Source organism: Mycteria americana, chromosome 3 (genome assembly GCF_035582795.1).
Source record: "Mycteria americana isolate JAX WOST 10 ecotype Jacksonville Zoo and Gardens chromosome 3, USCA_MyAme_1.0, whole genome shotgun sequence".
Lineage (NCBI taxonomy): Eukaryota > Metazoa > Chordata > Aves > Ciconiiformes > Ciconiidae > Mycteria > Mycteria americana.
Window position 1 is genome coordinate 76,275,408 of NC_134367.1, and position 19,935 is coordinate 76,295,342.

A 19,935-nucleotide genomic window follows, 5' to 3' on the forward strand; every position below is an offset into this window, starting at 1 on the left:
AGATTTTTAGACTCTTTTAACTCCTTCAGTGTGAAGATCTCAGCAAGACTTAATTCCTTGACAGAGAGAAACATGCTTTTCAGATGTCCCACAGAACTACAGCTAACACTGATTAAATTGTGCACAGATGCTGTCAAGTCATTATTTGTGTGTTCCTCAGAAAAGGACCAGAAGCATACAAATACCAAAAAGGGTGAGTTTCCCCAAAGACCTGGCTTGTGAACCCTGCAGCAGCATACAACTATAATCACTTGATTACTGCTACAATCATGACTGAAAGAAATCAAAGGCTGATGCTCCATCTAAGGGTAGTCTAGCTCATATCTCCAGACCTCACGCAAGATTCCAGCATCCAGTTCTCTACAGCAGCTCCAGACCTGGCTACTCTAACCTCTACACCCAGCACACAGCCATTTACAAAGCCATCTCTTCCTTCAGAGGAGCACAAAATGCTGAAGACTGAGGTTACAGGCCACTGCATTACAAAAGTCACTGTCTCACTGCCACCTATTATCACTTGTAGTGATAGAACCATACACTAAGAAAACACACTAGCTAAAAATATTCTACAGGTTATTTTGGAAAAAGCTACGTTGATCACATCTACAGATAAACACTGGCACTCTTTCTGTATGTGTGAATTTCACCTCACTACTCCCATGCAACAGCTTTTTTGGCACCTACAGTAACTTACCAAAAGCTTAGAAATTTATTACTGCTATATATTTCTACGATTGTGCTCAGTGTTTTTCAGAAACATTAAAAGCATCAGGCTGACTACATCAGTTGTCACAGTGATTTGCCTTAGCTTTCTGTTCATTAACAGATGAATTTGTATGCTACAGACAATAACATTGCAACTGAAATGTTCATTCTTTGAATTTAATACAGTAACTTTTCCAGTACTGTGCAGCAAGAGGTGCTTCTCATCACTTGGCTCTCCTCTAAGTGAGGAGACGATCTCTCTCCTACACAGATCAGAAATATTTTGCAAGAGCATGATCAAGTGCCATTTTCTACAATAATCAATGAAAACAACATTCCTGTATAACTGACTGGAATTAACACGATTATATTTTGTGATTTATATGATGAACAGCTTAACTGTACTATCCTAACGAAGCACTTCCATGTTTTGGGGAAACAATGCCACTCCTTCTACATATTTGCTCCTGGCAATGAGCAATAAAAACCATATTCCATGCTTAAAATAACATTGTCATGAGAACTGAAAGAATTTCTATGTAATCTCATCATGTTTTAGGCTTTTATGACACTTCAAATATGAAGAGAGCTGAAATGGGGAAACTGCATTTTAATTTTGGGAACTCCAGTAGTCTGTACACCTTTTACTACAATGTTTAGAAAACATAGGATTTAAGAATTAAAAAAAGCTAAGAAACAAAGTAATTAAATAACATCAGGTATGCTGCTTTACTAGTTATACCTGAAATAACTACCAGTTATTTTAGCGACATGAAAAAGAGTTCTGTGGGGAAAACCCCGGCATAGGCTCCAGAAATATGAAAAAAGGCTTCAAAATAACACTGACTGGGCAGACTTCACACTCGCCTCAGCAACCGCGGCCTGAAGCCGGGTCCCGCGCCCACCCACCCCCCTACAGACGGCGAGGCCCCGCCGCGCAGCCCCGCCTCCTGCGCGGAGACCCCGCCGGCTGCGGGCCAGGCGCAGCTGCAGGCCGCTCACCGGCCGGCTCGCCGCAGACGCTTGACAGACCCCGCTGCCGCTCCCGCCCCCCCTCGAGCTCAGGCACTGCCCGCCCCGTCGGGCCGCCCTCGCTCGTCTTCAACAAGGGATGAGAGAAACGCGTCTCCCGCGCCCGTGCGGGCGGCAGCGGCCGTGCCCGGGCGTGGCGGTTGCCGAAGGCCGGGGGAGGAGGATCCCAGCGGCGCAGCCAGGCCGGGCTCGGGGCCTCGCACAAAATGGCTCTAAGTGCTTCCGCTCCTCCCCCCGCTCGAGGTGAGGGATGGAGCCGCCGCCGGGGCTTGGCGCCCCGGGACCGCGAGGTGCCTGGTCCCTCCCGCGGGCCCCGCTACCTCCCGCGAGGGGGAAGGCGGCGGTGCCAGGGAAGGGGGGCGGGGGGGCTCGGCGGCGGTGAGGAGCGCTCGCGCGGCCACTCACCTCCCGCCCGCGGTGCGGAGGCCTCGCTCTCCCAGCACACTAGTTGCCTGGGCCGCACCCGTCACATCGAGGGCGAAACGCCGCCACCGCTCACGCCTGCCGCCACCTCTGCGCCCGCAACCGGCTCTACAGGGACCGCCGCTCCGGAGCCGGGGTCGCCGCCGCGTACCCCCGCCCGGGCTCCCTCAGCGCGCCGCTCCCGCCCGCTCTTTATTTGCGGATTCTCTGCGCTACAAAATGGCGCCCAAGGAGGAAATGAGCGCCCGGCCGCCCCGCCTACAGGCCGCCCCCCCTCACGTCAGGGGCGGGGGGGTGCGCGCGCACCTAGCGCGGGGCGGCGGGAGCCGCCGCAGTGGCACGGCACGGCACGGCACGGTGGAGGCCGGCTCGGCCCCAGCCCGCTTGCGGGGCTGCCTCGGGGGAGCTCGCCCCTCGCCCGCTCGCCCCGCCGGATAGGCGGTGTCGGGGTGCCCCTGCCTTGCCGGTGCGGCGGTGTCCTGGGGTTGTTTGCGGGGGAGCGCGCGGCGGGCAGCGAGACGCGGGGCATCCTGGGGCGGGCGGAAGGATACGGGCGCTGCGCGGCTCCGGCGGGAGGCGCCGCTGTCTGCTTCCTCCTGCAGCCGCCGGGCGGGACGGAGTGCGCGGGGCCGCGCTTCCGCCTGCTCCTCCGCCACGGCCTCGCTCGTGAAGGCGGCTGACGGGGAGCAGCGGTGGTGAGCCCCGGGGGGCCGCCTGGGAGAGCTGCTCGGCGCCTTCTCGGAAGGCTGACGGAAAAGATGGCACCTCCAGAAGGGAGTATTGCGCGTAGCAGTTAATAACGTGCAAGATGGGCGCCGGGCTTCCCAGCCTGGCTGCGGGGGCTTTCTGCCCGTCTGCCAGGTCGGGGAATGGTCGTTTTCGCGCGGTTAAACCGAGCTCAGCGGTATCGGTGCAAGTCAATGTCAATCGACAATGAAAGAAAAGGCAGTTATGGTCCAGCAGCTTCCAAAGAAATTAAACTTCAGTTTCCATGTTTGGGAAAAACAAAGAATAAAGCATACTGTTTGCCCTTAATTGCCGTCTAGCACTGAGCTGCTACTTTAAAAGCAAAAGTATCTTTCTTATTATCTTGATTTCTCGACCAGTGTTATTAGGACAAGTAAAGACGTTCCCCTCTTGCCAGCAAAATCATAAAGCTTCTGTAGGCTAAATCAGTCTGTCAGCTGGGTTGTGCAGACGTAACTGATTGTCACTCACTACATCGCTGTTGAAGATGCTCCAGAAATCTGCTTTCTTGACTCTGTTACTGGTAGCAGAAAGAACGTATTTGCTACAGAATAGGTTCCGATGCACGTTGTCCCCATATCTATGTGTGTGTATGTATATAAAAACACAACAGATTTTCAGTGATAACTTGAAAAACATTTTGAAACCTATGCCATGCTTCAAGTGATTTGACATGGATACCCAAAAAAGGGTAAGGATTGTGTGATTAGTGACCACAAGGACAGAGGGCTCGAATTAATTCCTTTTAACTCTTTATCTTTTTAAACTGAAAAAGGTATGCTGTGATTAGCGTTCTGGGTTTCTGGCTCCTGCCTCTGGTTATCTCCAAAAATACCTTGCAGGTATTTGTTTTAAGCTTTCAGATACTAATTACCAGATGAAGCCACCACAGGATATGGTAGCATGGATGAGGTGCTGCAATACCAGAGTAGTCCTTAATACGATCATTAATGTAGCAAAGTGACCTAATTCCCTCATGCACAAATGTAAACATTACAGTCCTAAAAATGTTTATAAGCCAAGTAGGACAAGAAATGGAAACTTTTTCTGTATAAAAAGGATGCAGAGTTGTACTTAAGGCTGTTTCTGTTCGGTGTATTTCTATCCTCCATATAAATTGCCTAACATTTTCTGTATATCAGTGGTGATTTAAACACAAGATCTCCCTATATTTGCCTGGAGTTTGGCTATTCTTCATTATGTTCAGAAACCAGGCCTCCCATGTGTCTTTTTAATAGTACAGATAAAGGTCTAGCTCAGATACACCGTAAGGTGCAGGGCCTTAAACCTTTCACCGGTGCCTGTTGTTTGTGTTCATGTGCGTGTAGAAAATATTCCTGCATTTTTTTTACCCCTTGTCAGCACTTAGTTATTTAAAATTTATCTTTACAAGTGTAGATTACATGTGGGAAAAGTGGTAGCTGAGCAAGAGGCAGCCAGCCAGAGACATCTAGAGGTGAGAGGAATCAGTCTGCAGGGCTTTATATTCTGACCTGCCTTCTTTCTGTCCCTTCAAATTAACGTGTATTATCAGCCTACGCTTACAATTTTTGTCTGAGAAAATAAGAGCAGCAATTTGTTAACCAGTCCTCTTGATACTTTTCGGAAGAGGGCATTTAACTGAAATAGTCTTTTATTGTCTTTGCACATCACCTAACACAGTGAGAACTAACCTGGGATTTTTTGGTGCTATTGGAATAAACATGTTGACACCTACATTGGGTTGTGTTTACAGCGTGATAACGGGAGTAAATTTGCTTCTCAAATAGGTGCTAGCATAACTCCCAGCAGCATCATTTGTCCTCAGATGAGAGGACACGTAACCATCTGTCCAAGCACCAACAAAAAAGCAAAATTCATATATTAATTCATCTATAATGATAAGATGAAATAGGAACCAGATTATGAACATGTGGGCAGTACAGCTTGCTGTAATTAAACACAAGAAATAAAAATGTTTAAGGTGAAAATAACAACTGCACTTTCATTAAGTATATTGTGTTTGTTTAAGAGGTCATGTGAGTTATATGGTAAAATTGTTGCAGACTCTCTCTCTTCTGTGTTTGGCTTTGATGGGAAAGTTGATAACGAAAGAGGGAGAATGTCCTGACAAGACCGTCCTTTGGCATTAGAGTAAACCTCCTGTGCTCCCACACCACTGCCCACGCTCGTGCTAGCGTCGCTTTCACGCCCAATGCCTGCTCAGGGGATGTTAATGGAAACGGTTCTCATTTTTGTTTTAAATCTGTTCGTGTTGTCTCACCCGGTTTTAGGTTCCCTGAATGACTGTTATTCATTAACTTAATCATCCATTAACTGGAAGGCTTGTAATTGTTTTTACCTGCCCAGTTCTGGGTTTCCTTTTCTCCCCTTGGTTTGGGATGGAAGCCAGCTGGAACAACGCAAACACTAAGACGCTCCTAAACTTAGAGGGATGCTGTTTGTCACCTTTTTTTTTTGCCTTATTTTTCTGTTTGCAGTCTGTGACACCTTCGCATGGGCCACTGACCCCCGCCACGTGGCGGGAAGGCACGGCAGCCGTGGGGGGAGTGCTGCGAAGCCCCCAAGCACGGGTCTCCACACTTCCCACTGGGATCGCAAGAGCCATTTCCCCTGCTTTGCATGGCTGAATAGCAAGACGCGGGTGAAACACCATGGCGTGGGAAATGCAGGCTTCAAGGAAAACTATTTACTAGTATAAAAGACTCATCAAATAATAGTCTGCAGGTCAAGAAAGCTAGAAAATAGGAAAAAAGTGAGATAAGGCATTGTTCAGAAGAAAAAAAAAGTTTGGAGTACTATTACTTACATTTCTTAGAGTTTTAAAGGACCTTAAAATATCAGGACCTAAAGAAAGGCTAATCAGCTCTTGCAAGAGTTGTCCTTGACTTGTAAGGACATGAGAGGGAGGAAGGCAAAACCACGGTACATCTGCTGCTGGAGCAGAGAGTGAGCTCTTGGAAGGCACTAGAAAAGGCTGCTGTAGCCTACAGGTGTGGGTGGAAGATAAAATGTATGGATTGCTGCACTGTGAAGAAAGCGATAGAGAGGTCCTTCAGGTAACTACTAGGTAAAGATCTGGGCAACAAAAAGCCCAAATTTGACATCCATGAGCTCTCCCTCTCTTACAGAAGCTTCCTGAACACTAGGCTGCAGGCTTAATGCTTGCTTTATATCCCCTGATAAGAGGTTTTTAAGGATCTTATTGGAATTATCACATATTTTTCTTCCATTTTTAAAGCAAGAGGTAATTAGAACTTCTTCAGAAAGCTCTTATAAGGACTTCTCTTTTAATTACCAGTAATTTTTTACGATTTTGTATCTATAAAAGACTCCATGAAAGCATATAAAATCAGCAGTATGATAACGTACAGCTCCACAGAGCCAATTTGATTGGCAACTCTTATCTCCAAGATGGCACCACTTTGCGATGCTGCCGCACACCTGTGAACTGGTGTGTGCAACACAGTGGTCAGGAATTTTGTTCCTGCTAGGGGCTGACCACAGCAGTGAGTGAACTCCAGAGCCTCTCCTGAAGACATCCCCTGACTGACAATCAATCAAGACATAATTACAGCCAAATGGTGACTCGAGTTAAATTCAGTTTTGGGATGCTTGATAAATACTGCAAACTGACATTTGAAGTACAGGTGTGCATATAGTTGCTAAGGATATAAACCCAGGTATGAAGTATAGCTGTGCTTCATAAACCCAGGTACTTACTATACCTTTTTTTAAGCCATAGAAAGCCTATGATGGTTTTAATAATGCGAAGGTTTTTCTGTCTGAGGCGAAAACAGCATTTTTTATTAAACACTGATTAGGTTAGAAGCTTTCCCTGACAAAGATAGATTCAAGGAAAACATAGATTGCTCTTAACACAACCATGAACATTTTTTGCCTATCAGGACCTTGATTTCCAAGGACCCAATCAGTCAGGTTGGAGTTTGAGGTTGAGGAATCTTAGAAAATGTAAATCTCATCCTCGCTGGGAAAAGTTTGTTCTGTGAGGCATACCTTACATGCTAAACTTATCCGTAGACAACTGAGTGTCAGTCCACTGGTAAGAAAACCTGGAATAAGAAAGAATTGTCTTTCTAGACCTGAGAAAGGTACTAAAGGTGCTCAGCAAGCCAGAGTGCCCTATATGTCCTCACACAATGTCACAGTATGTGGAGAAAGGAAAAGGCTTCCTCAGATCTTTCCCAAGTGGAAAAGGCTCTGGTTTTCATGAAATGATGCTTGTCGTTGAGCTTACTTGTTTTGGTAGCTGATTTAATTTTTTTTAAGGAGAGAAAAAGGGTGACTTTGCTGTCCCTTTGTCAAAGAGCAAAAAGCTGGCTTTTTGCTTAGACCAACTAAAGAACAATTCCTGTTCCCTATCAGGAATAAAAGTAATCTCAAATACAGACAAACCACAGAAAACCTGTGAATGCCTCTTAAATGCTTTCAGATGAGAACTACGGACCCCAAAAGTATCAAGGATTATGAGGTGTCTTACATAATTACCGTGACAAGGTTTGACTCCTATCTTTGAAGACACCGGTTTTAGTGTACACTCCTGCAAAAGTAGTCAAGTGTGTTCCTTGCTGCTGGCAAAGAATAAAAAACAGAAATAAGGAAAAGCAGGATACTCTTGTCACTATAAGTAACAGAAGTCCCAAATGTTGGCCAATTATTTGACATTAAATTTAAGTATCGTAAGTATCATATCCTACAGCAAAGGCCCAGTTCCATAAAATATGAAGATGGATCACTTCTGCTTCAAACTTATGTCTTGATCATGGGAACACGTTGGTATTTGCTTATTTCATTGCTGTGAGTGTTCCCACACAGCTGCAGATGAATTGATCACCAACGAGGACGTGAATAATGTATCTCCATGAGTGACCAGAGGAGCACACCATTTTTTTCTGGCTGTGCAGTATGGAGTGATGCAAGGCAACATCAGCAGGGAAGGAGAAGGAGCCACATCTCCTTCCCTGAGGAATCCCATATGCATTTTTTTTTCTGTAAGGATCCAAACAAAGCAGATATTAGTACCATTATTTGAGTATAAGATTTTAAAGCCTAGAGAATTTCCTATTACAGGAAAGTTGTAAAATTAGGTTTTTTTGAGAATTATAGAATGATCTCCTATCAAGATTTACAAATTTAAAGTAATTGTTCTTTGCAATTTTTTTGCCTATAAAAGGTGCAGCTTAGTTTTCATCAAACTCGCATCCCCAACAAAAGCATTTTTGTAAATATTCACCGACCAAGTGTCAGATTTATGGTAAAAACCAAGGGTTTCGCATTTTGGTAACAACACTGATCTCTGTAAAGGTTAAATTTAGAAAACATCTTTTAGCAGAAAGGTAAATTAGTGAACACTAAAATGGTCTAAACTTTAGCCTATTTCTAAAAAAACTGAGCCACCATTACCAAACAAAAATGCCAAAATCTTTGCACTTTGAGTATTTCACATAAGGCACAAGTCCATTTCATTGTGTTCATAGAAAGGTAATAAATAAACTTTGCGCAACGTAGCCTTACTCTTTTACTGATAGCAAGTAAGCTCTCTGTTCTGAATTGACGTCCAAATTTTTACTGACTAACTTAATTTCCCAGAGCTTAGATTTCCAAGAAATGGTAAAATGTACCAGCCTAGGGCAGTAGTTTGCTATTGAGTATTATGCTGCTTATTAAATACACTGAATTTAAAAGCACAGCTGCCTCGTCATGTTTAATAGCTTTTTTCTGCATTTAAATAACTTAACTTTGATCTGTACCATACATGTTTCATAATTATTTGCCTTTGTGCAATTGCTACATTATTTTGTTCCTTTACATGTCCCTTTTATGCATTTGGATCTCAATCCTGGACACCATCCAAGCAGAGTACTGCAAGTCTGATAAAGATACAAAGATAAAACTCATTCATCTTTGTCATTTCAGGGTAGCCCAACATTGCAACCTGGTCCATCACTCGAGTTGCAAAACAGTTCTGCTGTTTGGGGCTGAGAGCAAAGGTACAGCAGGTCGGCTCACTGGGGTGAGCTGGCCTCAAGTCCCCGGGCCTGCTTCACATTCAAACTCTTTCCATCTGTTAGTGGATTAAAGGTGAAGTGTGGGGAGGGGAGGGGCTGAAGCCTCACTCTATGTTCTATTAAGTATTTATGGTGATATTTGTAAGGTTTTAGATACAAGGGAATCCTGTCTGTGAGGCTTACTTCAGGGGTATTGTTGCTTTTGGACTTTGCACACCTGCTAACATTTAACGTTAACCTGAGCTCATCTTACATTATTGATTTTGTATTTGCATTGGTGACCTGAAGTTGTAATCAGTCAAATATTACACTAAGAACGATGTATTGGTATATGGTACAGTTGATAAACTAGGTTACTTGGTGCTGCCCTCACACATCTGTATTACTCATTCTCTACTGAATTTTGAAAAGGGGCAGAGACTACATTCAGTCACATAGGGTTGCTCAGGAACTGGACAATATTCTTCTAAAACATTCACTCTGTATTGCTTAAAGTAATATATTCCTGACTTTTGCTTGTATGGTAGATCTCCTAATTAGTTACTGATGAGTCGTTTGAAAAGACACCAAACATGTTTTTCCCATCCAGATTTAATCTGAGGTCTTTGTTAGTGTTATCAGCTGCCCTGCGCACACAGCATCATTAAAGAAAAGCTGTAGCGCGTGCCTGTTGCCAATTAATGCATCCTTAGGAGACTGATAGATCAGTCCACCTAAGCATTTGGCTGCCCATGGGGTTTTCCAGAGGTTTCCTTTCTGAAGATATCTGAGGGAATTCTTCCCTTGCCAAAAGCTGGAAAACCCAAAGTAATTGAGGAAATCTTATGACACATGGTTCCCTCCTTTGGCCTTATCCTTCAGTCAGACCGAAATACCTAAAAGGAGAAACCTATTTTGAGCGTTGGAGTTACTCTGACCAGCGTGTTTTAACAGAGTTGCTGGTGAAATCTAGGCTAACAGCCTTGCTTTCCATAGCTGAAGTGGGTTTTGTTCCTATCTAGTAATGCTGTAGCTTTTTACCGTGCAAAGCAATAGCGACTGATAGGAGCCAGAGGAATCCAACTGGGCTATTGTATTGCTCCTGTTGCTCAGTGTTTCCACACGGAGGGTTCAGATACATTTTATATGTGCAGATTTAATACCACCAAGTTCAGATTAGCCAACATGCAGAATGCGATCACAGGTGTATCAGTGCATCCACTGTCATGGATGTTTGTCAGTGTTTGTCATCTCACACGACGTGCTTTTCTGGGACTTAATTTGTCCTTTTTTTCCCCCAAAAACCTGACCAAATTTTACTATGCTGATAACAAATATATTCCCCCAACCTCGCTGATACTCTAGCAAAGGTAGGAGCAACAGCACATTATCTAACCATCTTCTTGGCCTTCAGCTGCAACTTCAACGCGGTGCTTTGGCTGGTACATCCATTAGGCTGAGTACCTGTTCCGCGAACAAGTCAGCACAGGATGCAGCCCAGGAAGGAATAAGGGCTGAACATCTACGCTGTGAGACAGACGAGCGATTTCAGCCTGGTTTTTTTCCCCCTTTTTTTTTTACTGCTGTTACTTTCTTTGACTTACGGTTCCTCCCTTTACTCTGTCCCTTCTTCCTCCAAATGCCTTCATGTTGTTGCTCCCCACCCCACACCTCTAGGCTTCCCAGCTGCATTTCCCCACAGAGGAACATTTCTGCCTGCCTGCCGTGCTAAGGGTTGCGGCCGTGCCGCCTCCTCTCCTGCCGGCCTCCGCCGCCCTGGCTGCCAGGCAGCTCCGGCTCCGCTGGGCTACCCCGGCCTTCCCCTTGCAGCAGTCGCCTCCCGCAGCCCGGGAGTAGCCCCCTGCTTGCCTCCCTCTGCAGGCAGGTCAGACAGGAACGGCTCTTGGGCCAGCGGCGTAGCACTATGCCGAAAAAGTATACATACGTTAGGCTACTGTTAAATTAAAAAAAAAAAAAAAAAAAGACAGACTGGTGTTGGGTGTTGGTAATCTCTGGGTGTCAGTAACTGTTGCTGAGCAGATCGAACAGCGATAGGCAATTTTGCATAGTTTAATTATTCTGTTGGGCTTTTTTCTGCTCACGTAGATCCTATGAGATGCCACCATGAAATAAACAAACAAACTGCCTAGAAGCCAAAAGATGATAACGGAGCATTCGATCTGCATATTTCATTTTATAAAAAAGTGAACTATCAGCAAGAGTTGGCAAAGGCGCTGAACAGGCCCCGGCTGTATTAGCGGGACGGGCGAGACGGGGTGGCTAAAAGCCCCCGCAGCCCCGGGCCGGCCGGTGGAGGCGTCGCGGCTGCTCCCTCACGGCTGCGGGGGGCAGATGGCAGAGGACGCCCTCACCCCCCTGCCGCCGGCCTCCCCCTCTCCCCAGGGGCCGGGCCACCATCACCCGTGCGGGCTCCCTCCTCCCGCCCCCGCTCCCGGCAGCGGCCCGCCCCGCCCGGAGGCAGGCGAGGGGCGGGACCGGCAACACGCGAGGGGCGGCCCCGGCGCCGGCTCCGCTCTCGCGCCGGCTCCGCTCTCGCCCCGGCCGCGGCTGCCGCTCCCGCTCCGCTCCCGCTCCCCGCCGCCGCTCCGCGCCCGCCACTGCTGCCGCCATGAGCGCGGACCCCGTCGTCTTCGTCTCCGCCGCCAGGACCGCCGTCGGTGAGGGGCCGGGCCGGGCGGCGGGTGTACCCCCCGGGGCTGGGCCGGGCCGGGCCGGGCCGGGCGGCGGGCGCCCCCCCTCCCGCCTTGGCCGAGTGTCCCCCGGGGCCGGTGCTGAGCTCTCTCCCTCTGTGTCCGCCCAGGCTCCTTCAACGGCGGCCTGTCCGCGCTGCCGGCACACGAGCTGGGGGCCGCCGTCATCCGGGAGGTGCTGCGGCGGGCCGGGCTGGCCCCCGAGGAGGTGTCGGAGGTGATCCTGGGGCAGGTCCTCACCGCAGGTAGGCGGGGGGGGAGCGGCGGAGGCCTCTTCCCGCAGCCGGGTGGTGCTGGGCGGGCTCTGCCCCTACGGCCACGTCCCTCCTGAGCTGCCCCATTGAAGCAGCTCGGGTTTCACGTTTCGGAACGTGGTTCCTTGCCGTTAAGGACCCGGTTCGTGAACAAAGGACTCGAGCGCTTCTGGCCGCTTCTCCGTACGCTCTGGATGACCAAGCCCGTTGCCGGGTGTTTGGGAAGGGTGCGGTGGGGGGATAGTTTGTTTGTTTCCAAATCCCCGAAGTAGCTAACAGTGTACGTGTGAAAGTCAGTTCCTCTTCTTTGTTACGGCATCCCTGCTCTCACGGTGGTCGTCTCCTCTCATAAATGTAACACCGTAAGTAATGGTAACTCTGAGGCTTTGCGAGCGAGGCCTGCGTTTGTGTTCATCCGCAAGGCTGACCTGCGAGATCTGTGATGCCGCTCGCTGGGAGGCAAGTATTTCGATTTAATGAAAATGTGGCTGATAGGGAATTGTTTGTTTTGAAACGGTCCTCTTCTTTTTCCAGGGTAATGTTTAATCAGCAGAGTCATAGGGCAGGTTTGTATTCTAAAGACGGAGGAAGAAAATATAGGAAATACATATTTTTCTCTTACTTCAAGCTGATCCAGATTGCTGTGTATTTTTAGCTCCCTGAATGATGTGCTCTCCTTATCCATTTCTTTACATGCAAAGAGCTGGCATTACTTTGGCCTGGGGACATGCAGATGAAGAATGTTTTCCTTGAATATAGTGTTCCTATTTTCTCTTCCATTCTCTTAAGAATGGAAGCTTTCGGGACTGTCCTTGCATAATGCTGCTTTTGGTTTCCATAGGAACTTTCAGGGCAAGTTGTCTGCTGGTGATGTACAGAAGATGTCAAAAAGAAACCCTCCGGCAAGTAGCAATTTAAATGAGCTCTCATCTTATGTACAACAGGCTAGTGCTAGTTTGAAGTTGGTGTTTCATCTGACCTGCCATCAAAAGCACAGTTGCAGATATAAAACTATCAGTAGCAAGTCCCTGATCTTGCAGATATTTTATTGATCAACAGTATAAATGAGAGAGGTAACTGAGCTCCTGTTTACAGATTACTGCTGGGAACTTCTCTATCTACCAAGTGAAAATAGGAGCGAGCTCTAAATTTTGGTGGAATCGAGCTACCTGTTGTGAAAAGTGACAAGGCCAACATTTGTTTTTTAAGAACACAGGAAAAACACTGCCTGTTCCTGCAGGTGCCGGCCAGAACCCCGTCCGGCAGGCGAGTGTTGCTGCGGGAATCCCTTACTCTGTGCCCGCCTGGAGCTGCCAGATGATCTGTGGGTCAGGCTTGAAAGCGGTATGTCTGGCTGCTCAGTCCATAATGACGGGAGACTCCAGCATCGTGGTCGCAGGGGGCATGGAAAGTATGAGCAAGGTAAAGCAAATGATTGCACTCGCATTGCACTGACTTACTGGGAGTAAACAGCATTAAGTTATGTTGAAACACTGTTTCTAGGCTAACGTTCTGGAGGCAGATTGAAAGAGGAGCTTCAGTTTCTGCACTTGGGAATGAATTTACACGTGCAACAATTGACTTCAGTAGCTTTTTTTTTTTTTTTTTTTTTTTTTTAAAGACTTGATACTGTAGCTACTGAAAAGATGCCGTGCAAACACACACCACATTTAAAATTCCATTTTAATTTGCATCTAGCACTGTTGTGGTGAATGACTTGCTTGTGACAGCTGGCAATAGAGTTTTTTTGTGTTGCAAGAAGCCCAAAGAAGGAATAACTGGAAATGTTATTGTTCACCAAGCAATTTGAGCTTGGAAAGGAAGCAAAGGGCTTTCATTTCAAGGTTTTCAGTCCAAGGCTGTATTGAGGAATGGTGCTGGGCTGGTGTTCTGATCCCTAACAAGGGAGTGGCCTCTTTTGCTGGGGCTTGCTAACTGCCTGCGCTGACAGCGATGTTGGCGTTGGCTGGCAGCAGAGTGCGATCGGGAACCACCTAGAGCAGACTGGTAGGATGGGGGACCCACAGCCATATTGATTTGATTGATCAATTGATTCGATTGATCAATCGAATCAGCCCCAGGTACGATTGATTCGATCTGTGGAGAGAAAACATTTGGTGCTCGGTGATCCGCTGCCAGGGAAATGCACAGCCCCAACAGAGCATGCCAGCTGGCAGATTCTGGAGGGAGAGATGGAGCAGGCAGCTGGGGAGACTGCCGGGATTTGGGGTAGCTACTGCAGCTGCAAGGCAGGGGTCTGTCTCTTCAGCTGTCTGGCTGTATTGTGCACTGGAGATACAAAACATCTAACTCCTTTTGAAATACCTTCTTGCAGGCTCCTCATGTAATTCACATGCGAGCTGGGGTGAAAATGGGAGAGGCTTCTTTGCAGGACACTATAATCCTTGATGGCCTTACAGATGCTTTTTATCAGTATCATATGGGTATAACAGGTAAGTGGTGACAGTCCAGAAAATGAAATGATTAACTGGGGACGGGGGAAGAATTCACTGACAAGAAATTTCAGAAATCCAAAGTTTCAAATAAGGTGTTTCAAGCTGTCCTTAAGTTGTAGTCGTGAAAAAGAAAGAAATCCCTAATATTGAAAGGCATTGAAGGCATTTTCTGCTTTGTTTGTAAAGCTACTGGTTGTTTTTTTTTCTGTCTGAGCTAATCGCGCTGCATCTTTTTTACATCCAAGCAATTTAATTTAATTTCAGGAAAAATAAACAAAATAATCCCTGTATGTAACTGAAGCACTCAGCAGCACAGATTTACAGTGGGGGGAAATTACGTAAAGCGTACTGTGGATACACATGGTTCTGCAACTTCAGGTTATTGCATCCTGGATGGGATAGTCCGCTAACTGCTTTTTCAGACCCTGCTTATGAAACAGACGAACTTCAGAACTGTTCCCTCCTCTGAATTAGCTGTAGAGAGATCTGAACATAATAATCCAGAGAAGCACTAAACTAGAAAAGCTTGCTTGCATTTGTATTGAACTTCATATACCACCTGGGAGGAGATCCCGCACAGAAATTTTCACCCTCAAAAGAAAATAGAGAATCACGAGCAAACAAAACGAGGAAATCGGAATGAAAACTGTTCAACAAGCTTAGCTGCTTTCTACAGCAAACATTAATGACTACCTTTGTGCTTACAATTTTATAACTTAGAATTTTAGCGTTTCCTGATGGCAGTTTGCATTTTGTTCCTATTTCAGCTGAAAATGTGGCCAATCAGTGGCAAGTCAGCAGAGGGGAACAAGACCAACTTGCTGTACAGTCACAAAACAGGGCAGAGGCAGCACAGAAAGCTGGCTATTTTACAAAAGAAATTGTTCCTGTTCTTGTACCTTCTAAAAAAGGTAGGTGTGAACGGATAATGACAGCTGGTTTCAAAGAAAAATGTTTTCTGCTATGTCTGCTATGATCAGTGGATGGTTTCCCAGCTATACAGCCTTTTCTGTAAGCTGTTCTGTAAGCATGTAGCCTGTTGCTCTCATTTTCAACTTCCAGTGGTTATTTTTTGAAATGAGAGAAACAATGCAAATGTGGAATATCTAAATGTAGCTTTCTGCAAATACTACTACTATCTGTTTATTGGGGATGTAATTACTACTCAGGCAAACCACTGACTTAACATAGGCTCGGATATGGTACCAAAATCAGTATTTTCTTTTCGTTAGGCTCCTGCTGCACCAAACTTAAAACAGTCATGTTGATCTGGCAAACCTTGCCCACCTAGTAAAATACACAGTGACAGGGATATAAACAGACCTATAACAGTGCTTGAGCCAAAGGTCTGTTTCTAGAGCAGGGGAATTCCCCTAGCTCCTTGTGAGGTGGGTACAAAACCTGAATTTTCCAAACAGAAATCAAGAATCAGTTGTTTAACATTTGCATTGAATAGACCCTGTGGGAAAAGGTCTGGCATTAGGCCAGTTACAAACTAATGATGGGCTTTCCTGATACCAGTTTAGATAGTAATATTTAATGACACTTGACTACTTTTTGCAAGAGGAGGAACAGCAAGAACAAGATCTGCTTTTGTACAACTACAACAGTATACAACAGTATTTTAGTTGTTAGTGTTTGTCTCGGAAAACCCTGCTGTCTGTCCTGCTAGAAGCAGCTGGAGGGAGCTTTAACGAATTGCACTGAGCAGCACCAACAGAATGGCTTTTTGGTTAAAAGGAATGTGGCATATATGTTCCTGATGAGCCTCTTGTTTGTGCCAGATTTCTGTTCGAGACAAGTGCGTGCCATTAGATCCTCCTGTGAGTATAACGCTGTTTTTCAGGTCCTATAGAAGTTAAAACAGATGAACACCCTCGACATGGGAGCAACTTGGAAACAATGGCAAAATTAAAGCCCTGTTTCCTGACAGATGGAACTGGGACAGTAACAGCAGCTAATGCTTCAGGTTGGTCTGTCTGGCTAAAACTGAAATGGAAGAGAACAGTATCTGCCTGTGGCTCAAGGCAGAGGGTCTCTGCGAGGGGTTGGCTGCCGTGTGGTTACTGCTGAATATATTTTGCAGAAAATGGCAATGTGTTTGACAACGTAGGTAGAACTAGAATATAACTGTGGTGGAGGATTTCTTTACAGATGTGTTGTCTTTGGTTTGCTTACTTTCTATGAAGCAATACAAGTGTTTGGACAATAACAGCAATATTTGATAGGCTGGAACAAAGAGAGGCTACATCCTCTCTTTTTAAAACTAGTTGTCTAATGATGCAGGTCTGGACAAAGGAAAATTTAGCAATTCATGTTTGAAAACGTTACTTCTGTGGGACTAACTGTCCTGCCACCAGCAGCTCTGAAACTTCTTCCTTGGTCCTTATGCTGCCTCTTCCAAAGTCTACCCGATAAATCTGATGGGCTCCTTTTTCAGATTGTGTCTCAACTCTTCCACCTGCTGCTTTCCGAATAGAAATCACAAATGTGTCACATTTACAGCAGTATAGCTGTGCTACCCTGTCCTGGTTTCAGTTGAGATAGAGTTAATTTTCTTTATAGTGGCTGGTATAGGGCTATGTTTTGGATTTGTGCTGAAGACAGTGTTGATAATACAGAGATGTTTTAGTTGTTGCTGCACTGGTCAAGGACTTTTCAGCTTCCCATGCTCTGCCAGGTGCAGAAGAAGCTGGGAGGGGGCACAGCCAGGAGAGTTGATCCAAACTGACCAAAGGGCTATTCCATACCACATGACGTCATGCTCAGTATATAAAGCTGGGGAAGAAGAAGGAAGGGGGGACATTTGGAGTGATGGCGTTTGTCTTCCCAAGTAACCGTTACGCGTGATGGAGCCCTGCTTTCCTGGGGATGGCTGAACACCTGCCTGCCCATGGGAAGGCGTGAATTAATTCCTTGGTTTGCTTTGCTTGCGTGCGCGGCTTTTGCTTTACCTATTAAACTGTTTTTATCTCAACCCTCAAGTTTTCTTACTTTTGCTCTTCTAATTCTCTCCCCCATCCCACCGAGGGGGAGTGAGCGAGCAGCTGCGTGGTGCTCAGTTGCCAGCTGGGGCTAAACCACGACATACCCATATTAAGTGTTTGTGTCAAGGGCCAGACTTGTCTGATCTGAAAAACATACTGACCTAAACCAAGAAAAAATTTGTGATTTTTTTTGTTTTGTCTAGATTGTGAACTTATGCAAGCAGGAAAAGGTGGTACAGTTAAAGCCATAAAACCCAACAAATACATAGAAGTTGTTTGTCATTCCACAGGTATAAATGATGGAGCTGCAGCTGTAATTCTAATGAAGAAATCGGAAGCTGCTAGGAGAGGTCTAATGCCTTTGGCTCGGGTTGTATCTTGGGCTCAGACAGGTATAGATCCATCTATAATGGGAGTAGGGCCCATTTCAGCAATAAAGCAAGCTGTAAGTACTTATCTATCTATCTATGTAGCTATTATTTAAAAACTCTTACTTGTAATCGCTTTTCATTTTCTGCCCATGTCTTGGTTTTTCTATATTCTAAGGAAAACTTAGTAGAAAAAATAAACTGAGTGAAAACAAGACTTAAAATAGTGGAGAGTATATAAGATTAAGATTTCTGGTGCTACCAGACTAGTGCCTGCTCACTGGGAGAAAAAAAAATGTATAGGTATATGAACAGAGTTCAGAACATAAACGAGTCAGGTTTGTGAAAGGCCACCTAGAAGGCTAAATATCAAATTTAATGGATGTGTATACTAACCTAATCGGGGGATGGTTTGTTTCTGCCACGATATGGTTCTGATGCTACATCTGGCCAGCTTAATTTTCAGATCACTGCGTGATTGTGTTTGCAATAGTGCAACGCTTGGAGAAGGGCCAGTGAGTGCACCTGCATTGGCAAATGTAATGGTGCCCTTTGTGTTTTGGTTTGCCCTGCGAAAGGGTTGGAGCATGCAAATTTGATTCCTTTCAGGTGAAACTAAACAAGAAGGTGCACTCCAGAACCACATCTAATGTGCTGAAACCATTATTGCACCCATGGATGCGCTGCGTTCAGTTAACAAGACAAGGTTCTCAAATGTTAATCTTCCAAAATAGCCACCTGTGAAGAGCTTCAAGTGGCAACTTTCAACTTAAAGGCAGGAGAGACTGGACGAATTACACTTGAGATGCATCGCTAATGGTCATTTCACTATTTCCTGTGTAAAAATCTGTATTAAGCAGAGAATCTCTAATGGAATCAGACTTCTGTACTGAAAAACTTGCTTTTAATATGTTAAAACCTACTTTTGCAAACAGTGCTTGTTCTGTTTGATTCCCACAATTGCACTACCACCGCTATGTATATAAAATTAGTCAATATTTTTTAAGAGCAGCCAGCATGTTACAGCACATCATACTGACTTTTGCTAACACTGAAATTTTGCCTGTTGTCTTCAAGAATTCTGTCATTGACCCTGGCTATAAAAAAAAAAAAGCTTCCTTCAACTTTTTAGAAGTGGTGGCTTCAAATCACCCAATTTAAGTCTTATGAAAAGCTCCCTCTGGCGCTGAGAGAAACCTAAAAGATAATAAAGCCTCAATTTATTTTGTTTTCTCAGATTGACAAAGCCAGCTGGACTCTGGAACAAGTTGACCTGTTTGAAATTAATGAAGCCTTTGCATCGCTATCTGTTGCAATAGCAAAAGAACTGAAAGTAAACCCAGAAAAGGTAATGAACATATTTGAGGCCGTAATTAGTTTGCCTGCTGTAATTCAAAGTTCTTTCATTCCGTGCATCTGGATTGTATTCCAAAGAGGTGAGAACAGTCCTTTTGCAATCACTTTGCCATAAGCAAAAAGGATGGGAATCCCAGTGGGCATTTCCATAGGCTACTCTGCTGTAGGCTTGCTTTGCTAGCAGGCACGCTGTTTCCCAGCTGAACAGGTGAGAACTGTATTACAGTGGATGGGCATGCAACTCTAGAGAACGGCTTGAGCAGACCTGTAATTAACTTCAGAATCTAAACTTGCTGCTGGAAGTGTATTTGCTGCCGTATTCTTCCAGTGATGGCAAAAAGCACAGGTATTGCTCTCCCCTCCCTAAATTCACCTCAGTTATCTTCAGAGAGTAAAGATGGGCTCCTTCCAGAAGAAATACTAATGACAGCTGTTGTATTCATGTTCAATTTCTCCTTGAAAGGGTGGTAGCAGTTTCAGGCTTACTCACAATCAAGGACTATATCCAGTGAAGTCATTAATGTTGAAACTCAACCAAGCTAGTTAAATGATTTCTTAACTTGACCTTCTGTGGTGGTTTTTTTCTTTTTTTTTTAGATTAACATCCAAGGTGGAGCTATTGCTCTTGGCCACCCTCTTGGCGCCTCTGGTTGCCGCATCCTTGTTACTCTTCTACATGCACTGGAACGAACAGGTGGAAAACGTGGTGTTGCTGCTCTCTGTATAGGAGGAGGAATGGGAATAGCCATGTGCATTGAGAGATGAATGTGAATGAATGAATAGCTAGTGCTAGCTAGCTTTGAAACAGTTCACTAATAAACTTCTAATCATGGAGCTTATGTTTGTTTTGCCTAAAATTAAATAAGCTTACACCATTGCTTTCTGCCA

The 19,935-nt window shown here is 45.5% G+C and overlaps 2 protein-coding genes across 4 annotated transcripts in view; one reads left to right on the forward strand and one right to left on the reverse strand.

The window, feature by feature from the left end:
* WTAP (WT1 associated protein) overlaps nt 1-2,283 on the reverse strand; it is a 28,249-nt gene extending 25,966 nt beyond the window's left edge. For both annotated transcript variants that reach the window (XR_012775305.1, XM_075499074.1), the window contains exon 1: nt 2,143-2,283. The gene's annotated coding sequence lies outside the window, so the exon portion shown is untranslated. The remainder of the gene's footprint in view (nt 1-2,142) is intronic.
* ACAT2 (acetyl-CoA acetyltransferase 2) lies at nt 1,837-19,886 on the forward strand. 2 transcript variants are annotated; one of them, XM_075499075.1, is made up of 9 exons: nt 11,435-11,593; nt 11,737-11,871; nt 13,121-13,302; nt 14,216-14,333; nt 15,104-15,247; nt 16,183-16,305; nt 17,614-17,768; nt 18,929-19,039; nt 19,645-19,886. In XM_075499075.1, the coding sequence occupies exons 1-9, from the start codon at nt 11,545-11,547 to the stop codon at nt 19,810-19,812; spliced, it is 1,185 nt and encodes a 394-aa protein (XP_075355190.1). In that variant the 5' UTR covers nt 11,435-11,544; the 3' UTR covers nt 19,813-19,886. The 2 variants fall into 2 exon arrangements, with proteins under 2 accessions (XP_075355191.1, XP_075355190.1); XM_075499076.1 differs by lacking the exons at nt 11,435-11,593; nt 11,737-11,871 and adding an exon at nt 1,837-1,980.
* Nucleotides 19,887-19,935: the final 49 nt, after the last annotated feature.